This window comes from Anolis sagrei, chromosome 10 (genome assembly GCF_037176765.1).
Source record: "Anolis sagrei isolate rAnoSag1 chromosome 10, rAnoSag1.mat, whole genome shotgun sequence".
Taxonomy (NCBI): domain Eukaryota; kingdom Metazoa; phylum Chordata; class Lepidosauria; order Squamata; family Dactyloidae; genus Anolis; species Anolis sagrei.
In genome coordinates this window covers 31865700-31881541 of record NC_090030.1, presented here as the reverse complement: position 1 = coordinate 31881541, position 15842 = coordinate 31865700, and the positions used below count along the sequence as shown (strand labels likewise).

General features: G+C 45.8%; 1 protein-coding gene across 3 annotated transcripts in view; it reads left to right on the top strand.

Moving 5' to 3' along the window:
* Positions 1-14455, top strand: part of LOC132763103 (actin-binding protein WASF3-like) — a 75652-nt gene extending 61197 nt beyond the window's left edge. For 2 of the 3 annotated variants that reach the window (XM_067471678.1, XM_067471676.1), the window contains exons 7-9: positions 131-394; positions 8622-9013; positions 13296-14455. In XM_067471678.1, coding sequence (XP_067327779.1) covers positions 131-394; positions 8622-9013; positions 13296-13453 — 814 coding nt within the window. In that variant the 3' untranslated portion in view covers positions 13454-14455. The remainder of the gene's footprint in view (positions 1-130; positions 395-8621; positions 9014-13295) is intronic. The other variant, XM_067471679.1, reaches the window with a different exon arrangement.
* Positions 14456-15842: the final 1387 nt, after the last annotated feature.

Genomic DNA, 15842 nt, shown 5'->3' with positions numbered 1-15842 from the left:
CATTCACCCCAAGCTGTTTCCCCTCCGCTGGTAGACACCATCACCGTCCTCCCTCCCACTGTGTTCCCCTTTTACCCTCCCTCCCCTGCCCTCCAGCCGTACAACCTTTTGGTGTTTTTGTGTGTGGCAGATCGTATGCCTCCGATGCCGCTGACCACTCTTACCCGGCCAGCCCTAACCACCCTGCCCAGCAGATACTAGCCCCGGGCTCCCACCTGGCAGCGGACAGCAAGGAGGTCCTTCTGGTGGCTCACCAAGCCCAGGAGCACGTCTACCGAGCCCCCACAGCCGGCAGCCGCCAGAACAGCCTCAGCCGAGCCCAGCAGCCTCATGTGCCGCAGCCAGCAGAGACTATGCTCAATGGACCGCGGCCTCAGATAGTCAAGGATTACGGGTACGGATTCCTGCCTCCTTTCTTTCCTCCGCGAAGGGTTGTGCCGTTGGGCTCGTATGTGGTCCAGAGGACACCCTTGGCTCACCCCTGGTCTCATCTTGCAGATATGGAATTCTGTATCCCTGGAAGCCTCATAGGAAAATAATAATAATAATAATAATAATAATAATAATAATAATAATAATAATAATTTATTAATAATATTTAATAGTAATAATGATGATAATAATTATGATGATGGTGATTTAAAGATTGAACTGCAAAGACTGGCACAAGCCAGTCAAGGTGGTCCCAGTGGTGATAATAATAATAATAATAATAATAATAATAATTTATTAATAATATTTAATAATAATAATTATGATGATGGTGATTTAAAGATCGAACTGCAAAGACTGGCACAAGCCAGACAAGGTGGTCCCAGTGGTGATTGGTGATAATAATAATAATAATAATAATGTATTAATAATATTTAATATTTAATAATAATAATTATGATGATGGTAATTTAATGATCGAACTGCAATGACTGGCACAAGCCAGTCAAGGTGGTCCCAGTGGTGATTGGTGATAATAATAATAATAATAATTTATTAATAGTATTTAATAATAATAATAATAAGGATTTAAAGATTGAACTTCAAAGACTCTGGCACAAGCCAGTCAAGGTGGTCCCAGTGGTGATTGGCACACTGGGTGCAGTGTCTAAATAATAATAATAATAATAATTATTATTATTATTATTATGGTGATTTAAAGATCAAACTGCAAAGATTGGCACAAACCAGTCAAGGTGGTCCCAGTGGTGATTGGCACACTGAGTGCAGTGCCTAAAGACCTTGGCCTGCACTTAAAGACAATCAGCGCTGACACAATTACTACCTGTCAGCTGCAGAAGGCCACCTTACTGGGATCTGCACGCATTATTGGCCGATATATCACACAGTCCCAGACACTTGGGAAGTGTCCAACGTGTGATCTAATACAACAGGCAGCAGAGGGTCTGCTGTGGACTCATCTTGTGGTGTTTCTAATAATAATAATAATAATAATAATAATAATAATAATAATAATAATGAGGATTTAAAGATCGAACTTCAAAGACTCTGGCACAAGCCAGTCAAGGGGGTCCCAGTGGTGATTGGCACACTGGGTGCAGTGCCTAAAGACCTTGGCCTGCACTTAAAGACAATCAGCGCTGACAAAATGACCAGCTGCCAGCTGCAGAAGGCCACCTTACTGGGATCTGTATGCATTATTCGCTGATACATCACATAGTCGTAGAAACTTGGGAAGTGTCCGACGTGTGATCCCATACAACAGCCAGCAGAGTGTCTGCTGTGGACTCATCTTGTGGTGTTTCTAATATTAATAATAATAATAATAATAATAATAAGGATTTAAAGAACTTCAAAGACTCTGGCACAAGCCAGTCAAGGTGGTCCCAGTGGTGATCAGTACACTGGGTACAGTGCCTAAAGACCTTGGCCTGCACTTAAACACAATCGGCACTGACAAAATTACCATCTGCCAACTGCAGAAGGCCACCTTACTGGGATCTGCATGCATTATTCGCCAATACATCACATAGTCTTAGAAACTTGGGAAGTGTCCGAGGTGTGATCCAATACAACAGCCAGCAGAGTGTCTGCTGTGGACTCATCTTGTGTTTCTAATAATAATAATAATAATAATGCATTTATTTATTTACTTATTGCCTGGCTCGCCTCATGGCTTGAGGTGGGTTACAGCATTACTAAACTATTATTTGTTTATTATTAATAATAATAATAATAATAATAATAATAATAATAATATTCGTACAACAGCCAGCAGAGTGTCTGCTGTGGACTCATCTTGTGGTGTTTCTAATAATAATAATAATAATAATAATAATAATAATAATAATAATGAGGATTTAAAGATCGAACTTCAAAGACTCTGGCACAAGCCAGTCAAGGGGGTCCCAGTGGTGATTGGCACACTGGGTGCAGTGCCTAAAGACCTTGGCCTGCACTTAAAGACAATCAGCGCTGACAAAATGACCAGCTGCCAGCTGCAGAAGGCCACCTTACTGGGATCTGTATGCATTATTCGCTGATACATCACATAGTCGTAGAAACTTGGGAAGTGTCCGACGTGTGATCCCATACAACAGCCAGCAGAGTGTCTGCTGTGGACTCATCTTGTGGTGTTTCTAATATTAATAATAATAATAATAATAATAAGGATTTAAAGAACTTCAAAGACTCTGGCACAAGCCAGTCAAGGTGGTCCCAGTGGTGATCAGCACACTGGGTACAGTGCCTAAAGACCTTGGCCTGCACTTAAACACAATCGGCACTGACAAAATTACCATCTGCCAACTGCAGAAGGCCACCTTACTGGGATCTGCATGCATTATTCGCCAATACATCACATAGTCTTAGAAACTTGGGAAGTGTCCGAGGTGTGATCCAATACAACAGCCAGCAGAGTGTCTGCTGTGGACTCATCTTGTGTTTCTAATAATAATAATAATAATAATAATAATAATGCATTTATTTATTTACTTATTGCCTGGCTCGCCTCATGGCTTGAGGTGGGTTACAGCATTACTAAACTATTATTTGTTTATTAATAATAATAATAATAATAATAATAATAATAATATTCGTACAACAGCCAGCAGAGTGTCTGCTGTGGACTCATCTTGTTGTGTTTCTAATAATAATAATAATAATAATAATAATAATAATAATAATAATGCATTTATTTATTTATTTATTGCCTGGCTTTCCTCATGGCTTGAGGTGGGTCATTGCTAAAATATTATTTATTTATTTATTTATTATTATTATTATTATTATTATATTCTTATATCCCGCCACCATCTCCCCAAAGGGACGTGTGGCGGCTTACATAGCGACCAAGCCCAAGCATAAACAAGAATTACGACGTAACATACTTAAGACATATAACACGTCACAGTAAATAATAGTCAAAACAATAAAAACATCTTTAAAAACCTCAGCCAACATCGTAACCAGTAGCCAGGAAAAGTGGGCACGTCCAGGATTGATCAGGCAGGGCAAGGGCTTGTCCAATGCAAACCTGTAGGGCCGGGCTGGAAGCAAAGTGCTGGGAAATCAAAACCATAAGTTAGGGATTGGGCAGTATATTATTTATATTCCGCACTACATTATTTATATTCCACCCTTCTCACCCTGAACGGGACTCAGGGCAGATCACAATGCACATATACATGGCAAACATTTTTGCTATTTTTAGACATACTGATAGACAGACAGATAGAGGTATTTTGGGCATTTTCCAGCTTCGGCGACTGGAGGTTATGCTGGATTCCAGCCACAAGGGGTGCTGTCGCTTAATCCACTATGACGGCAAGGCATTTTGATCATAGTATTTCCTAGAGCCCCCAGTGGCGCAGTCGGTTAAAGCACTGAGCTGCTGATCTTGTTGATCAAAAGGTCGCAGGTTCGATTCCAAGGAGCGGTGTGCGCTTCCGCTGTCAGCCCTAGCTTCTGCCAACCTAGCAGTTCAAAAACATGCAAATGTGAGTAGATCAATAGGTACTGCTCTGGCGGGAAGGTAACGGCGCTCCATGCAGTCATGCCGGCCACATGACCTTGGAGGTGTCTACAGACAACGCTGGCTCTTTGGTTTAGAAATGGAGATGAGCACCACACCCCAGAGTCAGACATGACTGGACTTAATGTCAGGGGACTACCTTTACCTTTACTATTTCCTCTTTGCTCTTTGATTGCTGGTATTTTATGGTGTCGTAAAATACCTCCCCACTTTAAACAGTATCTAACTTCTCTACTCACAGATCAGCTGTTTTCGAACTGCTTAGGTGGACAGTAAGCTAGGCTTAACAGTCAGGTGCTCAGTCCAACTTGGGCTTCGAATGACACCTTCCAGTTGGCAGTGATCTATTGCTGCTGGAGATTAACCAGCTGGGCTACAGCCGACCCATTAACTATTATTATTATTATTATTATTATTATTATTATTATCTATATAAATAAAAATGTAATGTTCGTTTGTGGGATTAAGAGAACTCAAAAACCACTGGGCAAATTGACACCAAATTTGGACACAAGACACCTAACAACCCAATGTATGTCCTTCAATAAAAAAATCTGCCTTGGGGTCCCATTAGAGCCACTTGGCTGAACCTTCACCGTTGTTCACCCCGTTCCTTTCTCCCTGGATGTAAACACACACCATGGTTTGCCCTGTGGAAACTCAGCATCCATCTCCCCAACCTTGGAAAGCAGCACTGGTGTCAGGTTGAAACTGGACCGAACACGCTTGAATTTCGGGTGGGTGGACTTCGGACAAGTAGACTGAGCGAGAAACATTTCCACCCTCCTCTCCAAAAAGCCGACCCATTTAGCTCCACTTCCGTTTATTAAGTTCTGCTGTAGTTGTTCCTAATCTTTGCCATCCCGGTGACGAATCAGTCCCAAAAATAGTCATGTGTATTCGGGGTAAACCTTGATTCGTTACATGTCCTGGCTGGATTGGTGGGGTCCCAGATCCATTTCTACTGACTCTGCCAAAATTGAGAAGGTAGATATTTGTTTCTGGGTTTTTTTTTTTTTTGGCCCATTATTAAAAGGGGGGGCTCCCAACCAGACTCCCCTTCGCAGTGTGCATTTTGGACAGGTTTTGCCTCACCTTCATCTAGGGCTCCCTGAAGGGCTCCCTGGCTGGGGCTGAAGACTCATCATATTTATTGCCAGTGGCCTTGCTCCAAAACCCAAATCATAGGCTCAAAGTGCCTAGGTCTGCCAGGGCCTGCATCCGAACGCTCCTTACTTGGAGCTCGGGTGCATGCCCTGGTAGTCCCGGGCGTGTAGAACCAAAACTCCTTGGCCTACAAAAGTCTGCACCCGAATGCCAAGTTGTTTGATTCATGTTTTCATTTTGTTCTGTCCATTCGGATGGCACGGAATGGGAAGGCCCCTCCTGGAACAAAAATAAACGCGATACGAAAGGCAGGCGGGAGAGAGTACCAGCTCCAGGTTTGCTTTTTGGATCGATTGCCATGCCCATACCTGCCAGGGCCTTCACCCAAGCACTCCTTACTTGGAGCTCGGGTGCATGCCCTGGTAGCCCGGGCGTGTAGACCCAAAACTCCCTGGTCTACAAGAGCCTGCACCCAAATGCCAAGTTGTTTGATTCATGTTTTCATTTTGTTCTGTCCATTCGGATGGCACAGAACGGGAAGGCCCCTCCTGGAACGAAAATAAACTCGATACGAAAGGCAGGCGGGAGAGGGTACCAGCTCCAAGTTTGCTTTTTGGATCAATTGCCATGCCCAGACCTGCCAGGGCCTGCACCTGAGCATCGAGTAAGCAATGGGAGCCCCCGGTGGTGCAGTGGGCTAAACCCCTGTGCCAGCAGGACTGAAGACCGACAGGTTGCAGGTTCGAATCCGGGGAGAGCGGGATGAGCTCCCTCGATCAGCTCCAGCTCCTCATGCGGGGACATGAGAAAAGCCTTCCGCAAGGATGATAAAACATCAAAAACATCCGGGCGTCCCCTGGGCAATGTCCTTGCAGATGGCCAATTCTCTCACACCAGAAGCGACTTGCAGTTTCTCAAGTCGCTCCTGACACGACAAAAAAAAAAAAAAAGCACTAGGCTGCAGGCCCTGGGAGGTCTAGATACATAGTCCCAAAGTGCCCGGGTCTGCACCCAAGCACCAAGCACTTCTTACTCGGTGCTCGGGTGCAGGCCCTGGCATGCTCGAGCATGGCAATTGATCCAAAAGGCAGACTTGGAGCCGGTACTAGGCTTGGTTGATCGTGTTCGTTGGTTTCTAAACTCGTTATGAATTCGTATTTAAATTAGCTTTCGATCCAATATCGAGCCATGCAGGAATAGTGTGAGGAGTAATTAAGAATCGAAACAATTTTTCCAATTTTCGTAAGTATTTCCGTATGTATTATTATATTATATTAATATTGTATATTATATTATTATAATTGTTTATTATTATATTATATTATTATTATATTATATGTTATAATTGTATGTTATTATATTATATTAATATAATTGTATATTAAAGCACCCCTGACAGATGGCCATCTATTCTTAATAATAATAATATAATATAATATAATATAATATAATATAGAATAATAATAATAGGAAGACGTTTAGCTGGGTTAAGACAAGCTGTTTTAAAGCGTTTTAAAGACTGGATTCCTGTAAGTGCGGACTCCATTCTGACTTCGGATTGTTTTTGGATGGACATTCTGACTTAATCTTCTGCTTTTGGACGTGCTATGGGCTTGGGACAGTTTTTTGATAATATAATATAATATATATAGTTGTTGTTAGTTTTATCACACCAACAGTTAACCACAGAGGGAGAGGGAAGCTTCAGAAGTTCCCCCTGTCCTGTTTGGAGGTTTTTTTTCGCGTATTGCGCAATCGTGTCCGCCATTAACGAATCGATTCGTATATTTACGAAATTTCGTAAATGAGGGAGGGGGCAGTTCTGATCTCTAATGGCAGGGAGTTCCAAAGTTGAGGGGCCACCATCGAGAAGGCCCTGTTCCTCATCCCCCCCAGCCGTGCTTGTGCAGGCGGAGGGACCGAGAGCAGGGCCCCTCCAGACGATCTTAATGGTCTTGATGGTTCGTAGGGGAGAATACGTTCGGAGAGGTAAACAGGGCCGGAGTCGTTTAGGGCTTTATAGGTTAACACCAGCACTTTGAATTGTGCTCGGAAGCTAATTGGCAGCCAGTGGAGTTCGAGTAACAGCGGAGTGGTGTGCTTCCTGTACCCAGCACCCGTTAGTAATCTGGCTGCCGCGCGTTGTACTTGCTGCAGCTTCCGGGCAGTCTTCAGAGGCAACCCCACGTAGAGAGCGTTGCAGTAATCTAAGCGGGATTTTCATTCCTGGAGGGGCCTTCCCGTTCTGTGCCATCCAAATGGACAGAACGAAATGAAAACATGAATCAAACGAAAGATACAGATACCAGGCTCATGGCTCCCAATCAATGAATCCCCTCTCAATGAACGAAAGACACAAATCCTGCTCTTCCATGTAGTTCTGGATCCCCTTTGGCATAGATGTCATTGTCTATGGGTGGAATTTGCACCATCTTTAGCTCTTTGGAAAGGGTGGCATGTCAGTTTCCTTGTTTCTAGTCAAGATTGGGGCAGAGGAAGTCTTTACAAGATGAAAGGCGCAGTGTATTTCTTTGTGAAGATTCAGCACATTATCCATCACTAGTATGATACGTTAGTTGCTTAGTTAACACACTTAGGAACCCCCAATGGCACAATGAGTTGAACCCTTGGGTTGGCATGAGTGGTTGACTGACAGGTTGGCGATTCGAATCCAGGGAGTGGGGTAAACTCTAGGCTTGTTTGATCAAGAAAAAAATTGGTTCTAAACTCACTTCGTTTCCAGTGGGCGCCAGCGTTTCGAATTTCGGAGGACTTCCGAAATTTAAGATTTCGAAATTTCGAAATTTACGAAATTTCGTTAATTGCGAATTGATTCGTTAATGGCGGACGCGATTGCACAAATAATTACGAAATAATTACAAAAAATTGGAAAAATTGTTTCGATTCGTAATTACTCTTCACACTATTCTTGCATGGCTCAATATTGGATCGTAAGCTAATTTAAATACGAATTCATAACGACTTTAGAAACTAACGAACACGATCAAACAAGCCTAGTAAACTCCCGTCTGTTGAGCTCTAGGTTCTCATGCAGGGACAGGAGAGAAACCTCCCACAGGATGTCAAATCATCCATTATCCAGGTGTGCCCTGGGCAACGTCGTTGCAAATGGCCAATTATCTCACACCAGAGGCGACTTGCAGTTTCTCAAGTTGCTTCTGACATGAAAGAAAAAGCATGTGTGCAGTGAAATAATGTCTACTGATGGACGAATTAACGCAGGAAATGGGGAGAAATGCTCTGGTCTTTGGGTAGTCTTTCCACAAGAGGGGAGCAGGAATGAGTTCTGTACAAAAAGATTCAGAGATTAAAATTTTCGTTTGGCCGTAGTTGTGTTGTTCAAGTTCGACGTAAGAGTGCCCACCCCAAATAGATAGGTTCTGGGTATAACGTTAAAAAGGTGGGAAAGTGTTGGATGTCAGAAATTGGGGGGCACCTGTTCTCCTTTTGTTGCACCTGCCTCCATTGTTTGCAATGTCTCCTTTCCCCTTTTTTCTCCCTTTTTCAGCCCGCAGCAGGTACCGATGGCCGAATACTTTGTGCCCCCGGCCCCTCCACCGCCTCCCCCGGTCATTCCTTCGGCCCAAACCGCCTTCGACAGCCCCATCGCCGCCCCTCCGGCCATCAGCGTGGCATCGTCCTCAGCTGCCGGCCACCCCTCCTACGCCCCCTCCCCACCCCCGGCTCCCCCTTGCCCCTACTCCGCCTCTCCCCCGCAGACTGGCACCATGGGCCCCCCTGTGGCCCCGCCGCCACCACCACCTGGCCCCCCCACCATGATCGCCTCACCTGCCCATTCTGCCTCCCCTCCGGCCGCAAGCGTGGAGCCCCGCAAGGGCCAGGGCGCACTCCTCCCCATAAGCGACGCCAGGAGTGACCTCTTGGCCGCCATCCGGAGAGGTGAGTGTCTCCAGCAACATCACTTATATCTGCAAATAATGCTTCTTTATTACTCTCAGTGGTTGTGTGGGTTCCTTTCTAGGCACAATATTATTATTTATTTGTGGCATTTATATGCCGCCCTTCTCACCCCGACGGGGAGTCAGGGTGGCTTACAAGTTATATGTACATACTATATACTATATTATTAGCATAGCACAATATTAGTATTATATACGGTGTTTTTTCGCAGTACGAGAGCAGTACGTGTGAAAAGGATCTTGGAGTCCTCGTGGACAACAAGTTAAACATGAGCCAGGAATGTGATGTGGCAGCAAAAAAAGCCAATGGGATGTTGGCCTGCATCAAGTGGAGCCTAGTGTCTAGATCTAAGGAAGTAATGCTCCCCATGCTCTATTCCGCTTTGGTTAGACCACTTTACCTGGAATATTGTGTCCAATTCTGGGCACCACAATTCAAGAGAGATATTGACAAGCTGGAATGTGTCCAGAGGAGGGCGACTCAAATGATCAAGGGTCTGGAGAACAAGCCCTATGAGGAGCGGCTTAAGGAGCTGGGCATGTTTAGCCTGAAGAAGAGAAGGCTGAGAGGAGATATGATGACAGCCATGTATAAATATGTGAGAGGAAGCCACAGGGAGGAGGGAGCAAGCTTGTTTATTGCTTCCCTGGAGACTAGGACGCAATGGAACAATGGCTTCAAACTACAAGAGAGGAGATTCCATCTGAACATGAGGAAGAACTTCCTGACTGTGAGAGCCGTTCAGCAGTGGAACTCTCTGCCCCGGAGTGTGGTGGAGGCTCCTTCTTTGGAAGCTTTTAAGCAGAAGCTGGATGGCCATTTGTCAGGGGTGATTTGAATGCAATATTCCTGCTTCTTGGCAGGGGGTTGGACTGGATGGCCCAGGAGGTCTCTTCCAACTCTTTGATTCTGTTCTATTAAAGAACAGACATAGTCCCGAGTTATTCACCCATCGAAAACATGTTGGAAAAGAAAGGTTTTACAGGCTTTCTGAAAAGCAAGTAGGTCTCGGATAGATCAGATTTCAACTGGCAAGGCATTCCATAAATAAGGGGCCACGATCGAGAAGGCCCTCTGCCTAGTAGAGGACAGATGATACGTCCGGATGTTGGGGACTTCAAGCTATTTTTGGTCTTTGGACTGAAGTAATCTCTGGGGTTGGTAGGGGGATAAGCGGGCCCTCAGGTACGCTGGTCCCAGACCATATAAGGCCTTAAAGGTGAGTACCAGCACCTTGGAAGTGATCCGGTACTCAATCGGAAGCCAGTGTAGCTGTTGGAGGATTGGGGTGATACGACACCTCGCTAGCACCCCAGTGAGAAGACGAGCCACCGCATTTTGCACCAGCTTCAGTTTCCGGATCACTGACAAAGGAAGGCCAATGTAGAGGGCGTTACAGTAGTCAAGCCTCGAGATGACCGTCGCCTGGATCACCATAGCCAGGTCGTTCCTAGATAGGGAGGGGGAGGGGCTTCCAACTAATGACCCAGAAGATATGGTAGAACTATGTCTTTCTGGCTCTCCTTCTTCACTCTGGCCCCAGAGCGGCAGTTGGTGCTGGGAGGAATATTATATATGACATATTATGATACATGACAATTGATGTTGACCCTAGAATTCCAGTCCTTGGATCCGATCACTCACCTGGTCCCATTGCTCTCCTTGGCTTAAGCATTTGGGCCTCAAACTGACCACCACTTTGAATCAATTATGGATGCATTGATCATGGGGTTCATGGTGGCAATAGGTTCCTTATCCTCCTTAACAGGCATGTAGCCGGGGGGGGGGGGGGTTGAGGGGCTTCAGCCCCCCCCCCCCCCCCGAAATTCTCATGGTGGTTCGCAAAAAGGCCTTCCTGGTGCATTATTTAAACTGTTATGTTTATTCATATCATGATCTGATCACCATACTCAATATATCCCATATGCATGGGGGTATTGGGGTAATGATACAAAAGGTTTGCTAAGCTAGACCCTCTTTCACTCAGACTCAGCCCCCCACCGAAACTCACCCCCCCCCCGAAACCCCCCCTGAAAAAAATTCAGCCCCCCCCCCCCCCAAACGAAATCCTGGCTACGGGCCTGCTCCTTAATCAGTTCTTCAATGGCAAATAACCAAGGAGATTATCACATGACACTGTTAAAGTGCTCTTCTTGCTCCGCTGGACGGTTCTTTGCAGATGCAATATTAGCTGCAAAGAAAGATTTCTTTGCAGCTTCTATTGCCGACAGCAAGGTTGGGCAACCCAACACGCTGCCTGTGCCCCTCTTCAGAAGATTTCACCTCACTTTCTGTTCCTGTGATCATAGGAATTTGAAAAATGTGGCTTGCTGTGGAAACAAGGATTGGGGATAAAACTTCAGCTGAGACATCTTTTCCGTATGACCACTCTTTCAGGAGTGAATTTACCTTCCTGGGGTAGATTCCTCTGACCTTGTTGTCTCACTGCCGTTCCTAACTATTAGCCATTTGTTTGTAACTCAGGGACTGCCTGTACTTGGACGTTTGTAATACTCATCATGCTTCCATCAGATCTGGGGGAACCCAAGGCCCAGTATTATCCTCCTACTTCACCAGAGAATCATAGAATTAAAGAGTTGGAAGAGACCTCCTGGGCCATCATCCAGTCCAACCCCATTCTGCCAAGAAGCAGGAATATTGCATTCAAATCACCCCTGACAGATGGCCATCCAGCCTCTGCTTAAAAGCTTCCAAAGAAGGAGCCTCCACCACACTCCGGGGCAGAGAGTTCCACTGCTGAACGGCTCTCACAGTCAGGAAGTTCTTCCTCAAATTCTCTTGTAGTTTGAAGCCATTGTTCCCTTGTGTCCTAGTCTCCAAGGAAGCAGAAAACAAGCTTGCTCCCTCCTCCCTGTGACTTCCTCTCACATATTTATACATGGCTATCATATCTCCTCTCAGCCTTCTCTTCTTCAGGCTAAACATTTATTTATTTATTTATTTATTTATTAATGATTTGAACTTATATGCGGCCACTCCCCTGGGGCTCAGAGCGGCTTACAAGAATAGCTAAAATCTAACAAAATTTAAAAGCCATTTAAAACAATTTAAAAACAACAGTATCAAACATTAAAAGCCTGCCGGAACAGGTTTGTCTTACACGCCCTGCGGAAAGCTGGTAAGTCCCGCAAGGCACGAACTTCAGGTGGCAGAGTATTCCAGAGTGATGATGCCACTGCTGTGAAGGCTCTGCGTCTGGTTGCTGTTAGACGCAAGGTCTTGACACTGGGGATTTCCAATAGATCTTGGTCCTCAGAACGGAGGGATCTCTGGGGTTGGGAGGGGGTGAGGCGGTCCCTCAGGAACATTGGCCCCAGACCATGCAAGGCCTTAAAAGTGAGTCCCATCCCTTTGAAAGTGATCCGGTGCTCAACTGGCAACCAATGCATCTGCAGTCAGATTGGTGTTATGTGGCATCTCATCAGAATTCCCGCAAGAAGCTGAGCAGCTGCATTTTGTACCAGCTTGAGCTTCCAGATCACCGACAGAGGAAGGCCAATGTAGAGGGCGTTACAGTAGTCCAGTCTTGAGATGACCGTAGCCTGGATCTCCGTGCCTAGGTCGTCCCTGGACAGGGAGGGGGCCAGCCGTCTAGCCTGCCGCAGGTGAAAGAAAGAAGGCGGTTCTGCTCACGGCGGAGACCTGGGCCTCCATCCTCAGCAGAGGGTCCAAAAGGACTCCCAGACTCTTGACCAACGAGGACGGGCGTAGGGCCTCGCCATCCAGGGTGGGCAGCTGGATGTCCCCACTGCCCGGTTGACCCAGCCATGGGATGCCCGTCTTTGCTGGATTCACCCTCAACCTGTTGGCATGCAGCCATCCAGTCATGGCCTCGAGGCACTGATGGAAACAATCGGGTACAGAGTCCGGTCGGCCTCCCATCTTCAGCACCCGCTGAGTGTCATCAGCGTACTGGTAACACTCCAGCCCAAAACCTCGAACCAGCTGAGCAAGTGGTCGCATATAGATGTTAAATAACAGAGCCCAGCTCCTTAAGCCGCTCCTCATAGGGCTTGTTCTCCAGACCCTTGATCTTTTGAGTCGCCCTCCTCTGGACACATTCCAGCTTGTCAATATCCCTCTTGAATTTTGGTGCCCAGAATTGGACACAATATTCCAGGTAAAGTGGTCTAACCAAAGCGGAATAGAGCATGGGGAGCATTACTTCCCTAGATCTAGACACTATGCTCCTATTGATGCAGAGAGGAGACTAAGACCTTTTCTTTCTTTGCAAATGCAGGAATCCAGCTCCGGAAAGTCCAGGAGCAATGGGAGCAGGAGGCAAAGAAGGAGCCGGTGGGCAACGACGTGGCCACGATCCTCTCCCGCCGGATTGCCGTGGAGTACAGCGAGTCGGACGACGACTCGGAGCTGGACGAGAACGAGTGGTCGGATTGAGAGAGGGCGCAGAGGAGCCCCCCAAACCTCCCTCCGGCCCCTTTCCCCTGGCCAGGTGTGTGCGTGTGTGTGTGCGTGTTGGGTTGGCCAACCTTGCTGTCGTGGGCCGCACCCGCCGCAGCCTCTTGCGTTCAGGAGCTTTGCTTTTGTGCCATTTTGCATCGTGGAACCTATTCCCAAGTGGCCTCTCTGTGGGCAAGTGTGCATTAGTGACTCTTGTCTTTTTGAAAAAAACTTTTTAAGGGGATGAGCTGATTTCCCTTCTCTCCTCCTGAGTGTAAAAACTACTTTGAACAATGCTAGGAAAGCAAAACCCAAGCCAGGGACATAGCCTTGGGGTCCATTGTACATGGAGTTTTATGGTAGCTTGAGGGAAGTGGGTTTGTCCTTCCTCAAGTAGACCCACTGAATCAATGGTTGAGGAAAAGGCCAACATATAGGGAAATCCTATTGTTATTGTTGCTATCTTGCCCTTTTATTCACTATTGGAGCAAGGGGCTGCATCTACACTGAAGAATTAATGCAGTTTGACACCACTGTCACTGCCCTGGCTCAATGTTATGGAAACCTGGGAGTTACAGTTTCAGAAGGTCATTAGCCTTCCCTACCAAAGAGTGCTGGGGCCTCATTAGACTACATCTCCCAGGATCCCATAGCATTGATCCACGGAAGTTAAAGTCGTGTGTTGGTGCATGGTCACTCCGCCGTTGCATAACCGGTACTCTTAACGCCATCACATCATTAGGCGATGGTGAAAACTATTCAATTCCATGTTGCGCACATATAAGGCTGTTGAGACCTACGTCCTAAGTGAAATGCAAGCCATAAAATATGAAATTATTTTAAAGAATATATATAAGAATATATATATATATATATCAGTAGAATTGAAAAAAGTGAAAAGCATGACCAAGAAAAAGAGACTATACGAACGACACAAAACATTATGCAAAGCCCATTTCCCCTAAGCAATCTCTCGTCAAAAACTCATTGACACAAAAAGACGAGATCTCAAAACATAAACAGACTCATATGGGAGAATAGGGTCCTTCGGATGTGCCAGACCTGAGCTATTTTGAACTCGGACCAGAAACAGATCAGAAGCTAGGTTCTTGTGGGTTTTTTCGGGCTATAGGGCCATGTTCTACAGGCATTTCTCCTGACGTTTCGCCTGCATCTATGGCAAGCATCCTCAGAGGTAGTGAGGGTTTTTTCTTGTGGGTTTTTTCGGGCTATAGGGCCATGCTCTACAGGCATTTCTCCTGACGTTTCGCCTGCATCTATGGCAAGCATCCTCAGAGGTAGTGAGGGTTTTTTCTTGTGGGTTTTTTCGGGCTATAGGGCCATGTTCTACAGGCATTTCTCCTGATGTTTCGCCTGCATCTATGGCAAGCATCTTCAGAGGTGAGCTGCTTGCCATAGATGCAGGCGAAACGTCAGGAGAAATGCCTCTAGAACATGGCCCTATAGCCCGAAAAAAACCACAAGAACCTAGTGATTCCAGCCATGAAAGCCTTCGACAGATCAAAAGCTGTTGACTCAATGGGAGGAACAATAGAATGCAGCTTGTAGTGTATCTCCACAACATCGTTCTGTCAGTTTGATACCAATTTGCTGGCCTATGAAGTGCTGTATTTGTTAGGCCTGGGTAACAACGCAAAAATTTGTTTCTAAAATCGATTTGTAATTGGGGTTTTTTTTTTGTTTCGATATTTAAAATAATTACAAAACTTTCCCAAAAAAAAGTTTCGGTATTTACGAAATTTCGTAAATATTTACAAAACATTTTGTAAAGATGGCGCCCTTTTTTTTTTCAATATTTTTTAAATATTTTTTAAATTTAATTATTAATTTAGTAGAATAGGGATTAATTATTATTAATTATTATTAAGGAGGGAAGGCAGGCACTCACTCTGGCGGGCCCTCTCGCTCGCCGCTCGCTCGCCCCTCTCGCTCGCCGCTCGCTCGCCCCTCTCGCTCCAGCAGACAAGAGTTCTTCCTCCCACCCTGAACATTATTCCACAGATATATCAACCCCACTTGCCTAGTTTCCAACAGACCTCAACCTCTGAGGATGCCTGCCATAGATGTGGGTGAAATGTCAGGAGAGAGTGCTTCCGCCCCTCTCGCTCGCCGCTCGCTCGCCCCTCTCGCTCGCCGCTCGCTCGCCCCTCTCGCTCGCCCCTCTCAGCAAGCATCGGCAGGCGGCCATCTTACGTATTTCCGAAATGGACGGAAATACAAAAATTTTTGGCGCCTGCCGTTTCGATATTTAAAAACACTTCCAGGTTAAAAAAAATGTTTTGTAATCGTTTCGTAATTCAAAAATTAACGAATTTTTTAACGAATTACGAATTAACGAAACGAATTGACCAGCCCTAGTATTTGT